Here is a 14,399-nt window from a genome sequence, read left to right as displayed (position 1 = left end):
ATTCTTCTCCCCAAAATGCATCACATTATATTACACTTGACCACGCTAAACTAGCAGCCATGAAACTGAACTGCAGGAGGACATGGCGAGGAGGGGGGGGGGTCATCTGGATAGGGAATTCAAATTCAGAGAGCATGTTGCAAAGGCAGTCAAAACACCACCTCAGATTATGTGGTTGAAGAAGACACAAGCAGGGATAGAGAAGTTGTGTTTTTTCCTTATATATATTATACACACTTTGCTAAGGATAATACATTGCATGTGCCTTGTCTTATTTGATAAATCGTCCACTATACAAGTAAACGAAGCTTCCAGAACATCGACATCCGTTAACTTAGTCCGATTTCCGAACCAGTATTCTTTATTTCAATGCTCAGTATTTCGATATGTCTCACTAATTTTGCAAAAGTAATTTTTTCTTATCCCGGTCTTGGAAACATCTAAATCACTGGACATGCCTTCCTTTTGGAACACACAAAAAAAAGTTTTTGTGTGTTCCAAAAGAAAGGAGTAGATGGATTTGGATGAAGAGAAAAAAAATTGTGTCGGCAGTTTGAAGCGAAACTCTGACTGTACGTTTAGCTTCTGTACCCTGCGTCTACTTTTAATATCTTAACATGTGCAGAAGCTCAACGCACAGTCAGAGTTTAGCTTCAAACTTCCGACACAATTTTTTTCTCTTCATCCAAATCCATCTACTCCTTTTTTTGGAACACACAAAAACTTTTTTTTTGCTGGATCACGAGGACACCACCTCTCTTCGATCTTGTATCACTCGATGTAGATGAGCAATGCTGAGACTGGCGATGAAACTCAACCTTTATGGGAAACATTTGACATGTTTCATTACAGATTCCATTTCTTCTAATTTCTCGAATTTGCCAAATAATATCGAAGTTGAATGTCTTAGTGACTTTAAAATATACAGCTTAAGATAAGTTTGGTTACATAAAACTAACTTTTCTGTATACTAAAGGAAACCAAATTTACGTGAAAAAAAAAAAAAAAAAACTTTGTCCAGATGTCATCCGTGTAGAAGTAAAAGAAAAGTCAACTTTAAGAATTGATTTTTTAATGTAACACAATTTTTATGTACTACAAGAAGAGAGGAGGGAACACGATATCAGCAAGCACAGTACTTCAGAAACTAATAATTTGGTAATTGGTATAAAATTGGACAAGAATTCCAAAATTCTGATGTATAATTTTTTGGCAGCCCACGAGATTACTTGCAAGGCTATATAAACAATATCAAAGTATCTACGCTGTAAATCTTGTGCATGTATATATGATTGTGTTGAATGCACGGTGACTGTCAGTATGGGCTCATGCTGTGGTTTTCATGACTGTTTGCAGTGAAAGTGATTTTGATTCAATGCTTGTCTAATAACTCAAGGTTTAGTTAGTGGTGTGTGTCAGCATTAGGTTGAGTGATCACAATTAACATCATTACTGTTATGCATCAGGAGACAAACCGGTCAGAAGAATAAGCAATTAATACACTGGCCTCATAGTAGTTTTAGTTGCTTAAGTCACAATTCCAGTTAGCTAATAAATCCGTCCCTTCGGCAACAAGTTATATTGAGGCCCAAGCTCACATTAACGATATATCCTTAATAGAATGTTCTTTAATATTTCCCACACAAGGGGAATAGACATTACATGGGGGAGTTAGCGGAGGAATAAACAGAAAAAGATGTAATTTTTATTGAGCTCAATACGCTATGTAATAAGATTTTATTCTGATGTCAACCTACGAATGATTCATCTTAGTAAACAGAAGATGCTTAAAACTAAGCATCTTTTCTTTACTTCCAAGTGGGGTCACATTTTGTTTCGCGTCTTATTTTGAGATGGAATTCTCGAGGCAAAATTAAGGTATATTCTTCAGATACTACTTCTGGTATTTGTACTTAAGAAATGATGCGGAGTATAAAAAAGTGAGATTCGACATCTAAGGTGATCAAACATGCAACTGCTGCAGATGTTTGTTTAGCACATCCACCTTCATGCATTTTTGATCCGCATTTCGTCGTGGCAAGGAAATGAATGATAGATGATCACAAGGTCGTAATAGATAGAATATTTCCGTTAAAATAACTAATAGTTTTCTTCCTGGAACATATTTGTGTTCCAACTACTTGGTTTTGAACTCTGTCCTCTCGCAAGAACATTGCATAGCGACCTGTTCTTGCTGGTTCCAGGCATGGATAACCGAAAACATTTTACGCGAGTCCTTTCGTATCTTTGTTAAAACCTTTCAATTATGTTGGTTAACGGCATCATCAGAAGGAGTGTTCTCATGGCTCAGTGAAGAGTTCTGTTGCATCAGCGGAAGCATTTACTTTTTTCTGTTAAACGTTTGGGGTACATGCGTCTATCCTTTGATTTCTTTTTCATGCAATCAGTTTCTTCCCTGTAATAAATAGAAAATATCGAAGGTACAAATTTTTTTATTAATTCATATAATGGAAATTCATACAACAATCTCATTCTGTTCATTTTGGCACTCTACAAAAACATCGGAGTTAATGTTAACAGAATCATTATCGTTCGTTTCTTTACAAAATCCATCTTACAGTGGAAACAATTAAGATTATTTTTTCCTTCTTAATTCAAGGATACATTCTTCAGAATGCTAGTTAACAATTTGATCATTGACTGAAAATAGCCAACACAAAACAGCACTGTGGAAGGTTACAAAGAGGGAAGTAAGCTACTAACAAAACCTATTAAACTACAAGAAAGAGAAATCATAGGAAACTCACTTGACTAACATAACGTTCTTCTTATATAACTCTAAATAAAATAATCTTTTTACCAATTTACAGGATTAAGTAATCGCCACAATTTGCAAACAAAAACAGCGCACACATACAAATACGATTCTTTTACCACCTTCATCAGTTTGTGTGTGTAAATATGATTGCATTAAAATTCATTACAATAAATCGACCCATCAGCTGATTCCATTTTTAAGCCTTTTTTCCCCTGGCTTCGGTCCTTTGTGAGACGCTCAGTTTCAGATGTGTCCCCTCGTACTATTTGATACCCTAATTAGGTTACGCCATTTTTTTTAAATTCTTCGCATAACAACACCGGTTGCGTTCACTCTAGAAATATTTGGTCGAAAATAATACTTTCCTATTCTCGCACACACGCGCGTGTGTGGGTGGGTCCTCTCTCGATATATTTTATCAGGCCTAGTATTTTAAGGGTAGGCTGCGAGAGCGATGGCAAAACACCGCAGCCTGAAAAATGGCACGCGAAGAGCACAAATAATGGGACTCTGCTGCAAACAGACGAGATATGGATGTTGTGTGCGTTCAATGGTGTGACGTCACCTCATCAGTAAAATACGATTGGTCATTCGGTCTCCTCTTGCTGTTTGGGGATGCTCTTTAGCTTTTTGTAATAGCGCTGCTTCTGAACCGTGTCGTATCGTTTCACAGGTCGAGACTCCAACGTCGTTAGGTGGCAGCACTTGTGGAACAGAGTTCCCTTGCCTGCAACGCACTGTTCGAATGTCCTCATCAATTTCTCTCCGTAGTTGGGCACTTTGTTGCGGCCGTAGAAGGACATTTTTCTGTTGTGCGCACGGTTTTTATTTCTCATCAGAATTCTGGCTACGTAGAACTTGACGAAGCAGTGATAACCTTTATCTCCGGCTATTTGCCCCAGCATGCAACAGGTCACATCTTTGCTCTTCGTGAGGCCTAAAGAAACAACAAAATGTTAGCATCAAAATACTTCGTAATACTAGTGAATTGAAAAGATTCTTCTAATGTATCCTAATTGTTTTTGTGGTCGATATTTTGTTGTAATCGATATTTTGCATTTAATCTAATAAATAACATTTTTTGAACTTGGGGTTCTTCTTCGATTTGTTAATTACCTTAATACATTTTTAGGATAAACCTTAAATGTTATTAAAATAACCACACGATCTCAATAACAGAACGTATGCTGGGAATATATTCGCTAATCCCGGGCAATAACCATCTGCCTAAGATACGATCAGAGATGCTCAGTGTGACCCCATCGTCTATACAAGAATAGAACTCTCGCGTGTGTTCCTATTACTGTTTCATTTAACGAAATGTAGGAGTTCGCAAATGTGCAGGTTTCTACAAAGGAAAAACGAGTGTTTTAAATGCGCGTTTTTTTACCTGAGAAACCAAATTGTAGTTAACTAGACAGTTTTTTACAAACTCAATCGCACATAGGTATCCATCGCATTCTAATCGAGCTTGCCAAGATGACCACAGTTCAACAAAATTTCAAGTTTTCTGCGAACACTATTTGAGTCGGTGATTCGCGTGCAACTATTTACCGAATTCACCAGATTAATTCACTTGATAATGAATCCTTCAAGCTGTAGAATAATTAGTCAAGAGTGATGAATGCCAAGTAGAGAAACATAATTGCACAGGAGGCCTGTTCCCTAAATAGATTAATTGGAAAAAAGGTCAGTTTCCATGGAAATTAATACTGATCTGCACGATCTTTCATTTTTTTTTAAATCGTGTTATGTAAAGAAAGGAATGATACTTTGGTCAGTTCAGAGCATCAGCTTTACTCGCCAAGGCTTTTGATGACAGTAAGATAATCCAAGGTGTATTGAGAAGGTTCACTAAGTGCCGTAAAGCTGTTGGATCATATAAGTTACGAGGACCAGTTGGTTAGTGGCAATTTATATTTAATGTTGAACAGGAAGGGGCTTGAGAGGTTACATTTTGTCGGATCCGGTTCTGCTGGAGGATATAAATTAGCATCGTTGAATAAATAAATAAAAAAAAAGTGTATAAATATGTCAAAATAAAAGAGAGAAATTAACCGAGATATGACAGATAAGCTACAAGTTTAAAACTGCATACTATTCAGACTTCTTGCGTATAATATTTAAATAATTTGCCTAATTAATGTTTCTGCTAAATTTTACGTATGTTTTCAGTAAATCTGCGTTTAAATTACCAAAGAAACTTCGTTTTTTATGACAATAGTCCCTCCCCCCTTATTCTTGAGTTCGTCCACCTCTGAAATTATGGTAACTTCGAAATGACATCTGAACAGTGCTTTTAATAATTTAAAGTTTTTGGCAGGAAGGAAATGAAGCATATTTTGTAAGACTAAATTGTATGCGCGCATTGACGTCACTTTATTTTACGCGTAATCTCATTACGAGTCCTTGAAGATGAAAAACACTTCCTCAGTTTCTGTCTCACGCACCAGGATTTTATTTTATAGGGATTATCCAATATAATCCGTATTTATTTCAACGGACTTAATAATGAATTTTAGATTTAGCGGTACAGAAGATAACGCACACGGGAGCGAGTGAATTTATATTGTACTTGCGTTTAGACACATTTGCGAATGATTTATGTACGACACTTTTACGGTCATTTGTAGCGCATAATTCCGCCCATTTTATCATTCAGTTTGGCTTAAAGCAACGTATGGATGAAATATTTTATCCAGTTCCGTCTTACAACACTTCTCTCTGTGTAGATTTTAATTCCATTTGGCGTTTTGATTCATTCGGTCCACCCTACCGTTAAGAGCAATCAGCGGGATATCCAATTCATTTCTTTTGAACCCCAAAGTGACCATAAGCCAGAGTTCATATTTAAGTGAGAATGTTTTATTATGACATTGGCATCTAGGTGTCTGCTAATTTGAGCTCACGCGCTCAAATTAGGGAAGGAAATTTTGACATACTGCAACAAATCTTAATACAGAAACCCCTACCTGATCTATAAGGAAGCGGTCTGTTCACAATAGTTCCTAAAGCGATTCCCTTTTCTGGATCTCCACTTCCTTCCAGATCCTCCGCGGTGTCCCCAGTTATCCAGGCCTGCTCATCTCTATCCAGGCTGTTCAGGTAGTCTGTAAATAGAAAAAACGGGTTATTTATTCAGTGGTGTAATAAAAGAAAATATTTCTCTCGTAGCCCTCGGAAGGTATAACCGGTTTTGTAGTGAGCGGATGAGCACGACATTATGTGAAGGCGCGTGAAAATCTGAAAGTCCATACTGATGAGTGCATCACGCACCTCCAACATTTATCCTCCTGCAAGCGGTTAACCTGAACTGTCTTGAGAAGCATCATAAACAGGTCTTACTGGTCAGTAACCGTAAACACTCTACAAGAACTCGAAAACCGAAAAAAAAAAAAAAACTTGAACACTGACTTTAGCAACACTTTATCGACCCACGCATGCAATTTTAGGGAACCGTACAACAGTGGGGAGAGAGAGAATGGCTAATTTTAGGAGTTTAATGTATTGAATTGTTCATAACAGAGTGCGATTTTTGCAAATTGTTGAAACAGTCGTCATGGCAACATTTAACTTCAGCTTTGAAAATACCAAACAGATCTCATGAGTGATTTTTAAAAAAATTTTTTTTATTATTTTGCATCGGTGTTTCATCATTCCTCCATGCGCAAAGCATGTTACGGAAAAGCCATCTGCTTTGATAAGATATATATGCGGGTCATTCCTCCTTGTTGATTATCCTTCTGCATTCTTCAAGGCTACTCATTAGAGAGCAGTATAATTCTTCAACATCCTGCTTTCCCATAGTGACAAAAACTTCTTTATGACTGCGATAACACCCTTGACCTTGAAAAAATTTATATCTATCCCAACACGTACACAAGAGACAGCGAAACGAGTTTTTTTTATTAATTTATTTAATTTGCATAATCATCTGTCTTATGTCGACACTGCTTTCTGTTTTTATTTGAGAAATTATCCTTAATGTTTACTCTCCGCAAATGGCAGAATTTTTTTTTTGACTGGTGGCAGCAGTCGCCAACCGAAATCTGTCACAATTCATCTTGCATAGGGAGAAATTGTAGCTCGTCAAATGCAGTTGTTAGCAAAGGAATATTTGTAACTGAATTGAACAAAGTACTTTAAGTACGAAATGCTACTTTTCAAATTTTAATACCCACAGACTAACAAGTTTCTTTTTTCTTTTTAGTCAAATACAGAATTTGTTATTTTGCTAATGTGATGAATAAAAGATATTCCACTCAATATCAGCCGTGGAAAACTTCTATAAAAAGTACGACACAGTTTTACGCTAGTTAAGCCACATTATTAAACACAAACTGGTCTAATCGCTTTGTAATAATCACCGCTGGAACAACCGAGTTAGCAACTAATAGCATCAACTATTACTGTGCTAACGAAACATCCAACATTATGCTTCTACTGACTGAACTATTTTATTCTGTTGACGTATTATCTTAATCAGGTATACGGAAATCACGTTTAAGATACGAGATTAAGAAATTACTTGAGTTGACATATCTTGAACCGATGTGAGGCACCCGTTTTATGTCATGTTGACATCTTCATCGTTCGATGGAACTTTGGACTCTACAAAAACCTAGTTCTCGGGTTTCCCATCTCGTTACGTCCCTCCCTAAGTAGGTTATCACTTTATCGGAGAAAGCTTAGTTTACTAGAAACGAGTTCTACTGTTTATTTTGCTGCGGTCTTTCATCTATCGCGTCTCATGTTTTTTCAAGTGAGTCGCATTCCTATGCAGAACTTCCGAAATCAACGAAGATAAAAATATAAAATTCCTAATTCAATTCACCCACAGAATCGGTGCGAAGTCCCGGATGTATCTGAATGATTACGTCATTTCCTCATGAAGGTTGCACTCTGAGGTTACCCAGGCTTTCCACCGATCCTATTTTTTATCTTCCGCGGTTTTTCTAAGGAAACAGCCTTATCGTAGCGTGTGAGTGAACGCTAACACAAACGAATGAGACAAAGATTTCGCCCGAACGTTAAGGAGGAGAGTCGTAATGTTTATAATCAGCGATTTCGAAGACTTTTGCCTCATAGAAGACGGCAATCGTATACATATACGATTGTCGCCTTCCAGATGTACAGATCTGCTAGTCATGCCTATTGGAAATAGCAGAAATAATTTCAATAAAATAACAATTGCTGTGACAATTTGCTAAGAGTGAAATTTTAGCTTTAAAGCCCGTTGAGATGAACTCGATGCTTATAAAGTTTGCATTTTTATTCACGCGTAATCAGCGGGAAGCTTGGATTGTTCTCCTCCTTAAGTTGACTGCATATGAATGTGTTTGATTAACTACTTTCGACTGCACGGCTGCCAAAGACGCAATCTTCACTTAACAGGGATCAGTATTATGATCCCTTACACCAGCTTCCTTCGTATCTTCTTAGATCTTTGTGGTTGTGAAGATACGAAGGAGTTTCCCCCAAATTCTCAACTGTTTTGAGCATCCCATGTATACATCATAAGTAGGCTAATTCATTTGATGTTGTCTCCAAGCATGCTGCACAGACTTCTGCTCAATAATCTTCTAATAAAGCAGTGTTCAACTTGTACATGTATTATTCGATCACGCCCGATAGATTTTTCTTATCTTAATTCAAATGTATTTACATCTTTTAGATACTAAAAAAAAGTAAAAAAAAAAAAGTATTGTTTTTTTTTCCAATACTTTTTTTTTTTCCTATATTAAACTCGGCTCATTTGAAGTTCAGAAAAGGAATTCAATAGTTAAGAAATCTTGAAGATTGCCATGCATAAATGTATTTGCTCTATTTTTAGCTAGAATACATCTACTGCATCACTAATTAATACACAGAGATCTTAAAATATCTTCGAGGATAAAACAAAGAGCGTAGTGTGAGCACAAAATAAGCAAGGATGATGTAAATTCACTTACCGTCAAAGTACTGGTAGCGTACATGAGGACCGCTGGAGGTCACGACTCCCACACACAGCGAAATTCCTAAAAACACGGTTGCTATCATCGCGGCAGCAAAAAACAAAAAAAAAAAAAAGAAGTTAAATTGTACAAAAATTGAACTAAACACAATAAACAGTTCAAGCGCAAAATGGTTTTGTCCTTCGACCAGCACTACAGTGAACAAAACTTTTCTGGCTCATGCAGTTTCCTTGACAACAACTCCCTCGTGCACTCTGATTCTCCCTCTGAACTCGGCTTGTACTACGAAGGCTGTTTTGTTCGGAGATGACACGTGAGTAGCATTTTATAGCGCGCGCTGTCTGTCCATATGACTAGCCCTTTGCGCGCGTGCGCCACATAACGAACAGGACACCCGCAGGAAGCAGGGCTTAGGGCAGTTCGGGATACGAACGCTTTGGCCACCCAACCGGCTGGTCAGGGATCGAATTACTATGGCGAACGGACACTGATCACGCGAACTCAGTTGTGTAAACACAAACTACGCCATGGAGGATACCACGTGATTCCGCCTAGAAAAAAGGCAGATACATCCCCCCCTCTCTCTATCTCTGACAGGGACGTCAAACTCGCATCCACCAGGGATAGCTAAGCGTGACGTCATCGTCTTGATTTCCATGCTTGCTATTGGAGAAAAGTTTCGGCAAGTTAAGTGGAATGCTGTCGAGTACGCGCTGCAGTCTCGCTGATTAGGGCACAGGGGGGTTACGGCCATAGAATTAGCTTCCTTCATTAATTCATTTGTGTCGTGATAAGTCACGTTCGGTGTACACTGCGCGTCCTTCTGTTCAGCGTCCGTCCACGTAATACTTTGAGTGCTACACGTGCAGCATAAGGAAGAACGCGAAATGACTTCAACAGGACTGTGCGGTAACAGATTCATTCGCTCCGGAGGGAGGGAGGGATCTGTTCTAGGGGAGGGGAAGTAATAAAAATGGTTGGCGGTTAAAAACTTGCGGTTTTCCTGCGTGGGTAGATATTGGAATTCTGCTGTCCCCCCACGCGCGGTTTCCGTATGTTTGGAATGTGACATCCCTACAGCTGTCAGCATCACCACGCCAAACATTTCTCCCATTACGCGCTGTGCACATGAAACTCACTAAAAATCTGCCTTAATCAAACACGAGAATTATTTGTACGGCAACTCTGTCCCGATAATTAAAAGAAAATGAATATGCAGCCATACTCTCGAACAGCTTAAACCGTGCTTCTAAGAAATAAGTTACTCAAAATACGCCAATCAGAAGCACAATTTCCTGTTAGAAGGGCGATGCTTAAAACAAGTTGAAGCCTACAGAGGACCCGGTAGAGGTCGCTAATCCAATATAATGACGATACATACGATGAAGCAATTTTCCTACCAAATAAAAAAATGAATAAAATATTTTAAATATTTTCAAACGTTTAAATATTACCCGAAGACGAACATTCGCATTGGCATCCGATTCGAAGCTGCAGTCATTGGTGACAACCTCTTCCCAAACAAGCTTATACAAGATGAAAAGAAAGGGCTTTGGGAGAAGTCACTAAGCTGAGGAGTGCTTGGCCAGCTGGGCCCTTCAGTGAGGACTAGGTTCGAAAATGTTCTAGAATAAATTTATTCCATGTTAAACGGAGAATATTCGGGAGTATACGTGCTATTTGATTCCTAATTTCTGCTTGATCTTAATAAGGTTCGTTGCCAATATACCCTTTAATTTCGGCGCATGAAAAGCATTTTATGCCCAAGTTTCTAGCTGAAACTCAATGTGTGGTGGACTGAGTTCTAAATAGCGACGAGTCTCAAGCCACGAACCGTAAATTAATTCGCCCAAATCCGAGTAGGTTTCACTTAGGGGAATCAATAGAAATCTCTAAGTGGTTTGCGTACATAAGATATTTTCCCCCTTAACGCACTAATATATATCGTAAAGCAAATATTAATATTTGAATAATGAGGAATACGTTTAAGCGAGTGGAAGAGGTAAAATTTAGACAAAGGTTGGTATCGGAATAATTAAAAAAAAAAAAAACCACTTTAAAACGAATGTATAAGAAAATACGTAGTGAGGTTACAACAATATCTTCAGCATGAGGTGCTTTGACAATGAGTCACTCAAGCATGAATTCGAACTAAGCCAGCATTTGCTTGTGGTTGACTTGCAACAGCCTCGGTTCTCATCAGATGACCGCAGAAAATTCCGAATGCAGTTCGTTCGTGAAAGTTATTTTTCTAATCGGAGTTCATAATTTGATATCAGTGTTTACGATAATTATGAGTTTCATAAATGTTATACTTTAATACCATGGAAAGGGGTTTGATGAGAGCGTGTGTGGTCTCTGATGAGAGCTAACCGTTAAAACATTCAAAACGTTCAAAACATTCACCAGACTCTCCTCTCTGGTGAATGAGCGGGTGAGTGATCCTATCGTCTAATAACATTAATAAAGTTAACGTCGGCGTACTTAACATTTAAAAAATATCACCCATTCATTACACCGACCACACACATGAAGCATGCAACAAATTATGTTTAGTATTTTAATATAAAACGATTTTTTAGAAACTAAAGAATTTTTTTGTTTGTTTTTAGTTTTATATAACGGACGAAATGAAACAGACTACACATTGCCTTAGTGAAAATTAAGTTCTTGTGGCGCCATCTATCTGCATTACTATTAATGATAATGATGGTTTATATCTCAAAAAAGGAAAACCTATTGAAAGAATTTTCATATGACATTCTAGACTCCCCTTCCTTCCTTTCATTTTTTTTTTTTTTCGTGATGGGTGTCTGGTTTCATTGTTTTGTTTAGTCTTGTGTAATATGCACCTTTCTTTATTCTTGAGCTATAATTATTTCTTATTCATTATTTCCCCACTGTGTTAAAATCTCAAATGCGCCTGAAATGTCAATTTCATGCTATAATTAAAATACTTAATGATTTCATGGAATGAACGCATTCATCCGGACTTTTATAACATGCTTTTGCAGTTTTTTCTGTACAGACAATAAACTGAGAATAAGTAACGCAGTCTACTAACATAAAGAAAATAATAAAATAGCACTGAGAGAACAACGTTTCCAATATACAAAAACCAATAGAAACATTAGACTCGAAGAAATAATGTAGCATACAGATTAATGACACGAAAGAAAAGTTTACGGTTGAATTATTACAAATAGAAAGTTTACAAATAGCTACGTCATCGGCACATGATTTGCCGATGAGAGAAGACACAAACGATAATTTACAAAGAAAAGTATTTCGGTATTTCATTTCCAATACACTTATCAAGATATCTGTGGAAATATCGATAGAAAAAAAAAAAAACCGATAAATCTTCGTCTGAGCAATTCAGGTATAAGATTTTTTTTTATGTCCTGTTCCTGTGATCTGCAGATGAAGTTGATCTTTCCACCTTAATCTTAGACGTCCGCGGTTTCTTCTTCCTGTAGGTTTATATTCTAGTACTAGTTTGGGAATCCTCTTGTTATTCATCCTTTCCATGTGTCGCAGCCAATTTTGCTGATACTCTTCTATTTCTTGTACGATGTTTTTTGTATCTAATCGTTCTCTTATTTCTATTTTTCTTTTTATCTAACCTAGTGAGTCCCAGCAGAGGTCGTAGAAACATCATCTGTGCTGCTTCCAATCTTTGTCTGTTTCTTTGTTTTAGAATCCAAGTTTCACTTCCAAATTTGAGAGATGGTTTAGAAGTCATATTATGTAATCTTAATTGAGTTTCTTTAGTCATTTGGTTTCCAAAATTTCTTTTAATTATGCCATTCATTCTATTGTAAATTTGCTTCCAATTTTGAATCAGTATTGTATTGCGAGATTATATTTCTCAGTATTTGAATTCTATAACTTGTTCTATTATTTTACTGTTAAGCATAATTTTGACTTTTTGAATTATGAGTCCATACATTGCTATAGCTTTTGTTTTTGTTTCAGATATTTTCATTTTTTGCTATTTCATTTAGATGGTTAGTTGAAATTTGGAGTTTATATTCTGAATTTGAAATTAGTACTTGATCATCTGCATAAAGTATTGTATTTAGCTCTATATTATTTGTTAGTTTAACTCCATCTTTGACAGTTGTTTTCCATTCTTTGGAGATTCAGTTTATCTAAATGTGAATAGATTGGGGATAAGCCACAACCTTGTCTTACTCCTTTATTTATAGTTATTGGTTCTGATAATGTTCCGTCTGCAAATTTGATGCAAATTTTTGTTTCTCTGTATAGACTTTTTATTGCTTTAATTAATTGAGAAGGTATTTTACCGTCTTGTAATATTTTCCAGAGTAGATTTCTGTTCAAGTTATCATTCGCCTTTTCATAGTCAATAAATAGAAGGAAAGTAGTGGGCAGGTTAAATTCTTTTCTTTTTTCTATGACCTGTTGTGTTGTGAAAGAGCATCTGTGCATCCTCTTCTAAAACCACACAGTAGTACTTTTATTTTTCTGCGTATTCCATTAGCCCGTTCTTTAAGATATTTGCATATAGTTTAGATGCTGTTAAGAGAATAATGCCTCTGTAATTTCCACCCTTGGGACCTTTTTTGTGAATATTTATTACTGCTCCAGTTTCCCATTCTTTTGGCATCCTTCGATATTCCCAGATATTATTGAAGAGTTTAAGTAGGCTTTCTTTTAAGCTATTGTCTGCATATTTAAGGAGCTCAACACACGTATTCCTTCCAGGCCCGGGCTTTTTCTATTTTTTGAATTTTTAAATTCTTCTTTTAATTCTTCCATTATTATTTCTTCTGTACTTTCCTGTATATTGATATCTTCAATTTTGTGAGTTTTTTCATTGTTTTCTTTTCTTGTTTTTCATTCCATAATATTTTGTAGTTTTCTATCCAATCCTCTTTGGAAATAAACATTTTCAGTTGTTTGGAATTGTCTGAAAATTTTATTCTTTGTGGTCCAGTGATATCCTGCTATAATAATTTAATATATTTACTCCAATCTTCGCTGCGTATATTTCTGGAGAGCTTTCTGATTTCAACCCGTAGTTTCTTATATTGTATATAGTTAGCAGTGTTTTTGCTCTGCAGATAGATTTTAAAATCCTCCTTTTTCCTTTCGATTAATTCCTTTAAGTAATCATTCCAAGGTCTGAGCCATTTTTTTTGTTTTTCCTTGATTTGTAACCTGAACTTTCTTCTGCTGGTTTTAGTATGGTTCCTTTATATTTTTCCAGTCAGTTTCAATATTGATTGTGGTTGGTTTTATTTTGTCTCTCATTCTGCTTTTATATAAATTTCTAATACTGTCCTGTTCTAGGAGGTGAATTTTAATTTCTTTACTAAATGTTAGTTCAGTAGTAGGGTAGCCACTTCTGACAAGATCAAGATAAGGAATCGTGACGTGATTGGTTGTTGAGATGATGACGTCATCGTGTGCATGACGTCATGAGTTTGGAATGTGTGGAATTTCCTTGGGGGGGGGATCAGTCAATGGCTTCGGTTCTTGTGTTTTGTTTGCGTATGGAATTATGGATGATGATTACAAATAAGGGTTCATGTCGTGATTGGTGGGACACTTTTAACCAGATCAAGATAAGATAAGGAATCGTTACGTGGATGTGTGTTGTTTTCAGATGAAGATAGAGTTTGAAATGTTTGGAATTT

The 14,399-nt window shown here is 36.7% G+C and overlaps 1 protein-coding gene across 1 annotated transcript; it reads right to left on the bottom strand.

Moving 5' to 3' along the window:
* Positions 1–2,437: 2,437 nt before the first annotated feature.
* LOC150102974 (uncharacterized) lies at positions 2,438–9,303 on the bottom strand. The gene is made up of 3 exons (XM_090397503.1): positions 8,731–9,303; positions 5,752–5,889; positions 2,438–3,716 (listed from the first exon to the last, which is right to left on the bottom strand). Exons 1-3 carry the CDS (start codon positions 8,816–8,818, stop codon positions 3,367–3,369), a joined length of 576 nt encoding a protein of 191 aa, XP_090253629.1. The 5' UTR covers positions 8,819–9,303; the 3' UTR covers positions 2,438–3,366.
* Positions 9,304–14,399: the final 5,096 nt, after the last annotated feature.

This window comes from Typopeltis vanoorti, chromosome 9, assembly GCF_054136105.1.
Source record: "Typopeltis vanoorti isolate ZY-2024b chromosome 9, IOZ_Tvanoo_1.0, whole genome shotgun sequence".
Classification (NCBI taxonomy): Eukaryota; Metazoa; Arthropoda; class Arachnida; order Uropygi; family Thelyphonidae; genus Typopeltis; species Typopeltis vanoorti.
Note: the sequence above shows the minus strand (reverse complement) of the source record. Positions and strands in the feature narration are given on the sequence as shown.

Coding starts and splice junctions, on each gene's coding strand:
- LOC150102974 (XM_090397503.1), bottom strand. CDS start 8,818: ATGATAGCAACCGTGTTTTTAGGAATTTCGCTGTGTGTGGGAGTCGTG. Junction 5,890..8,730: donor ACGCTACCAGTACTTTGACG/GTAAGTGAATTT, acceptor TTCTATTTACAG/ACTACCTGAACAGCCTGGAT. Junction 3,717..5,751: donor ACCGCTTCCTTATAGATCAG/GTAGGGGTTTCT, acceptor TTGTTTCTTTAG/GCCTCACGAAGAGCAAAGAT.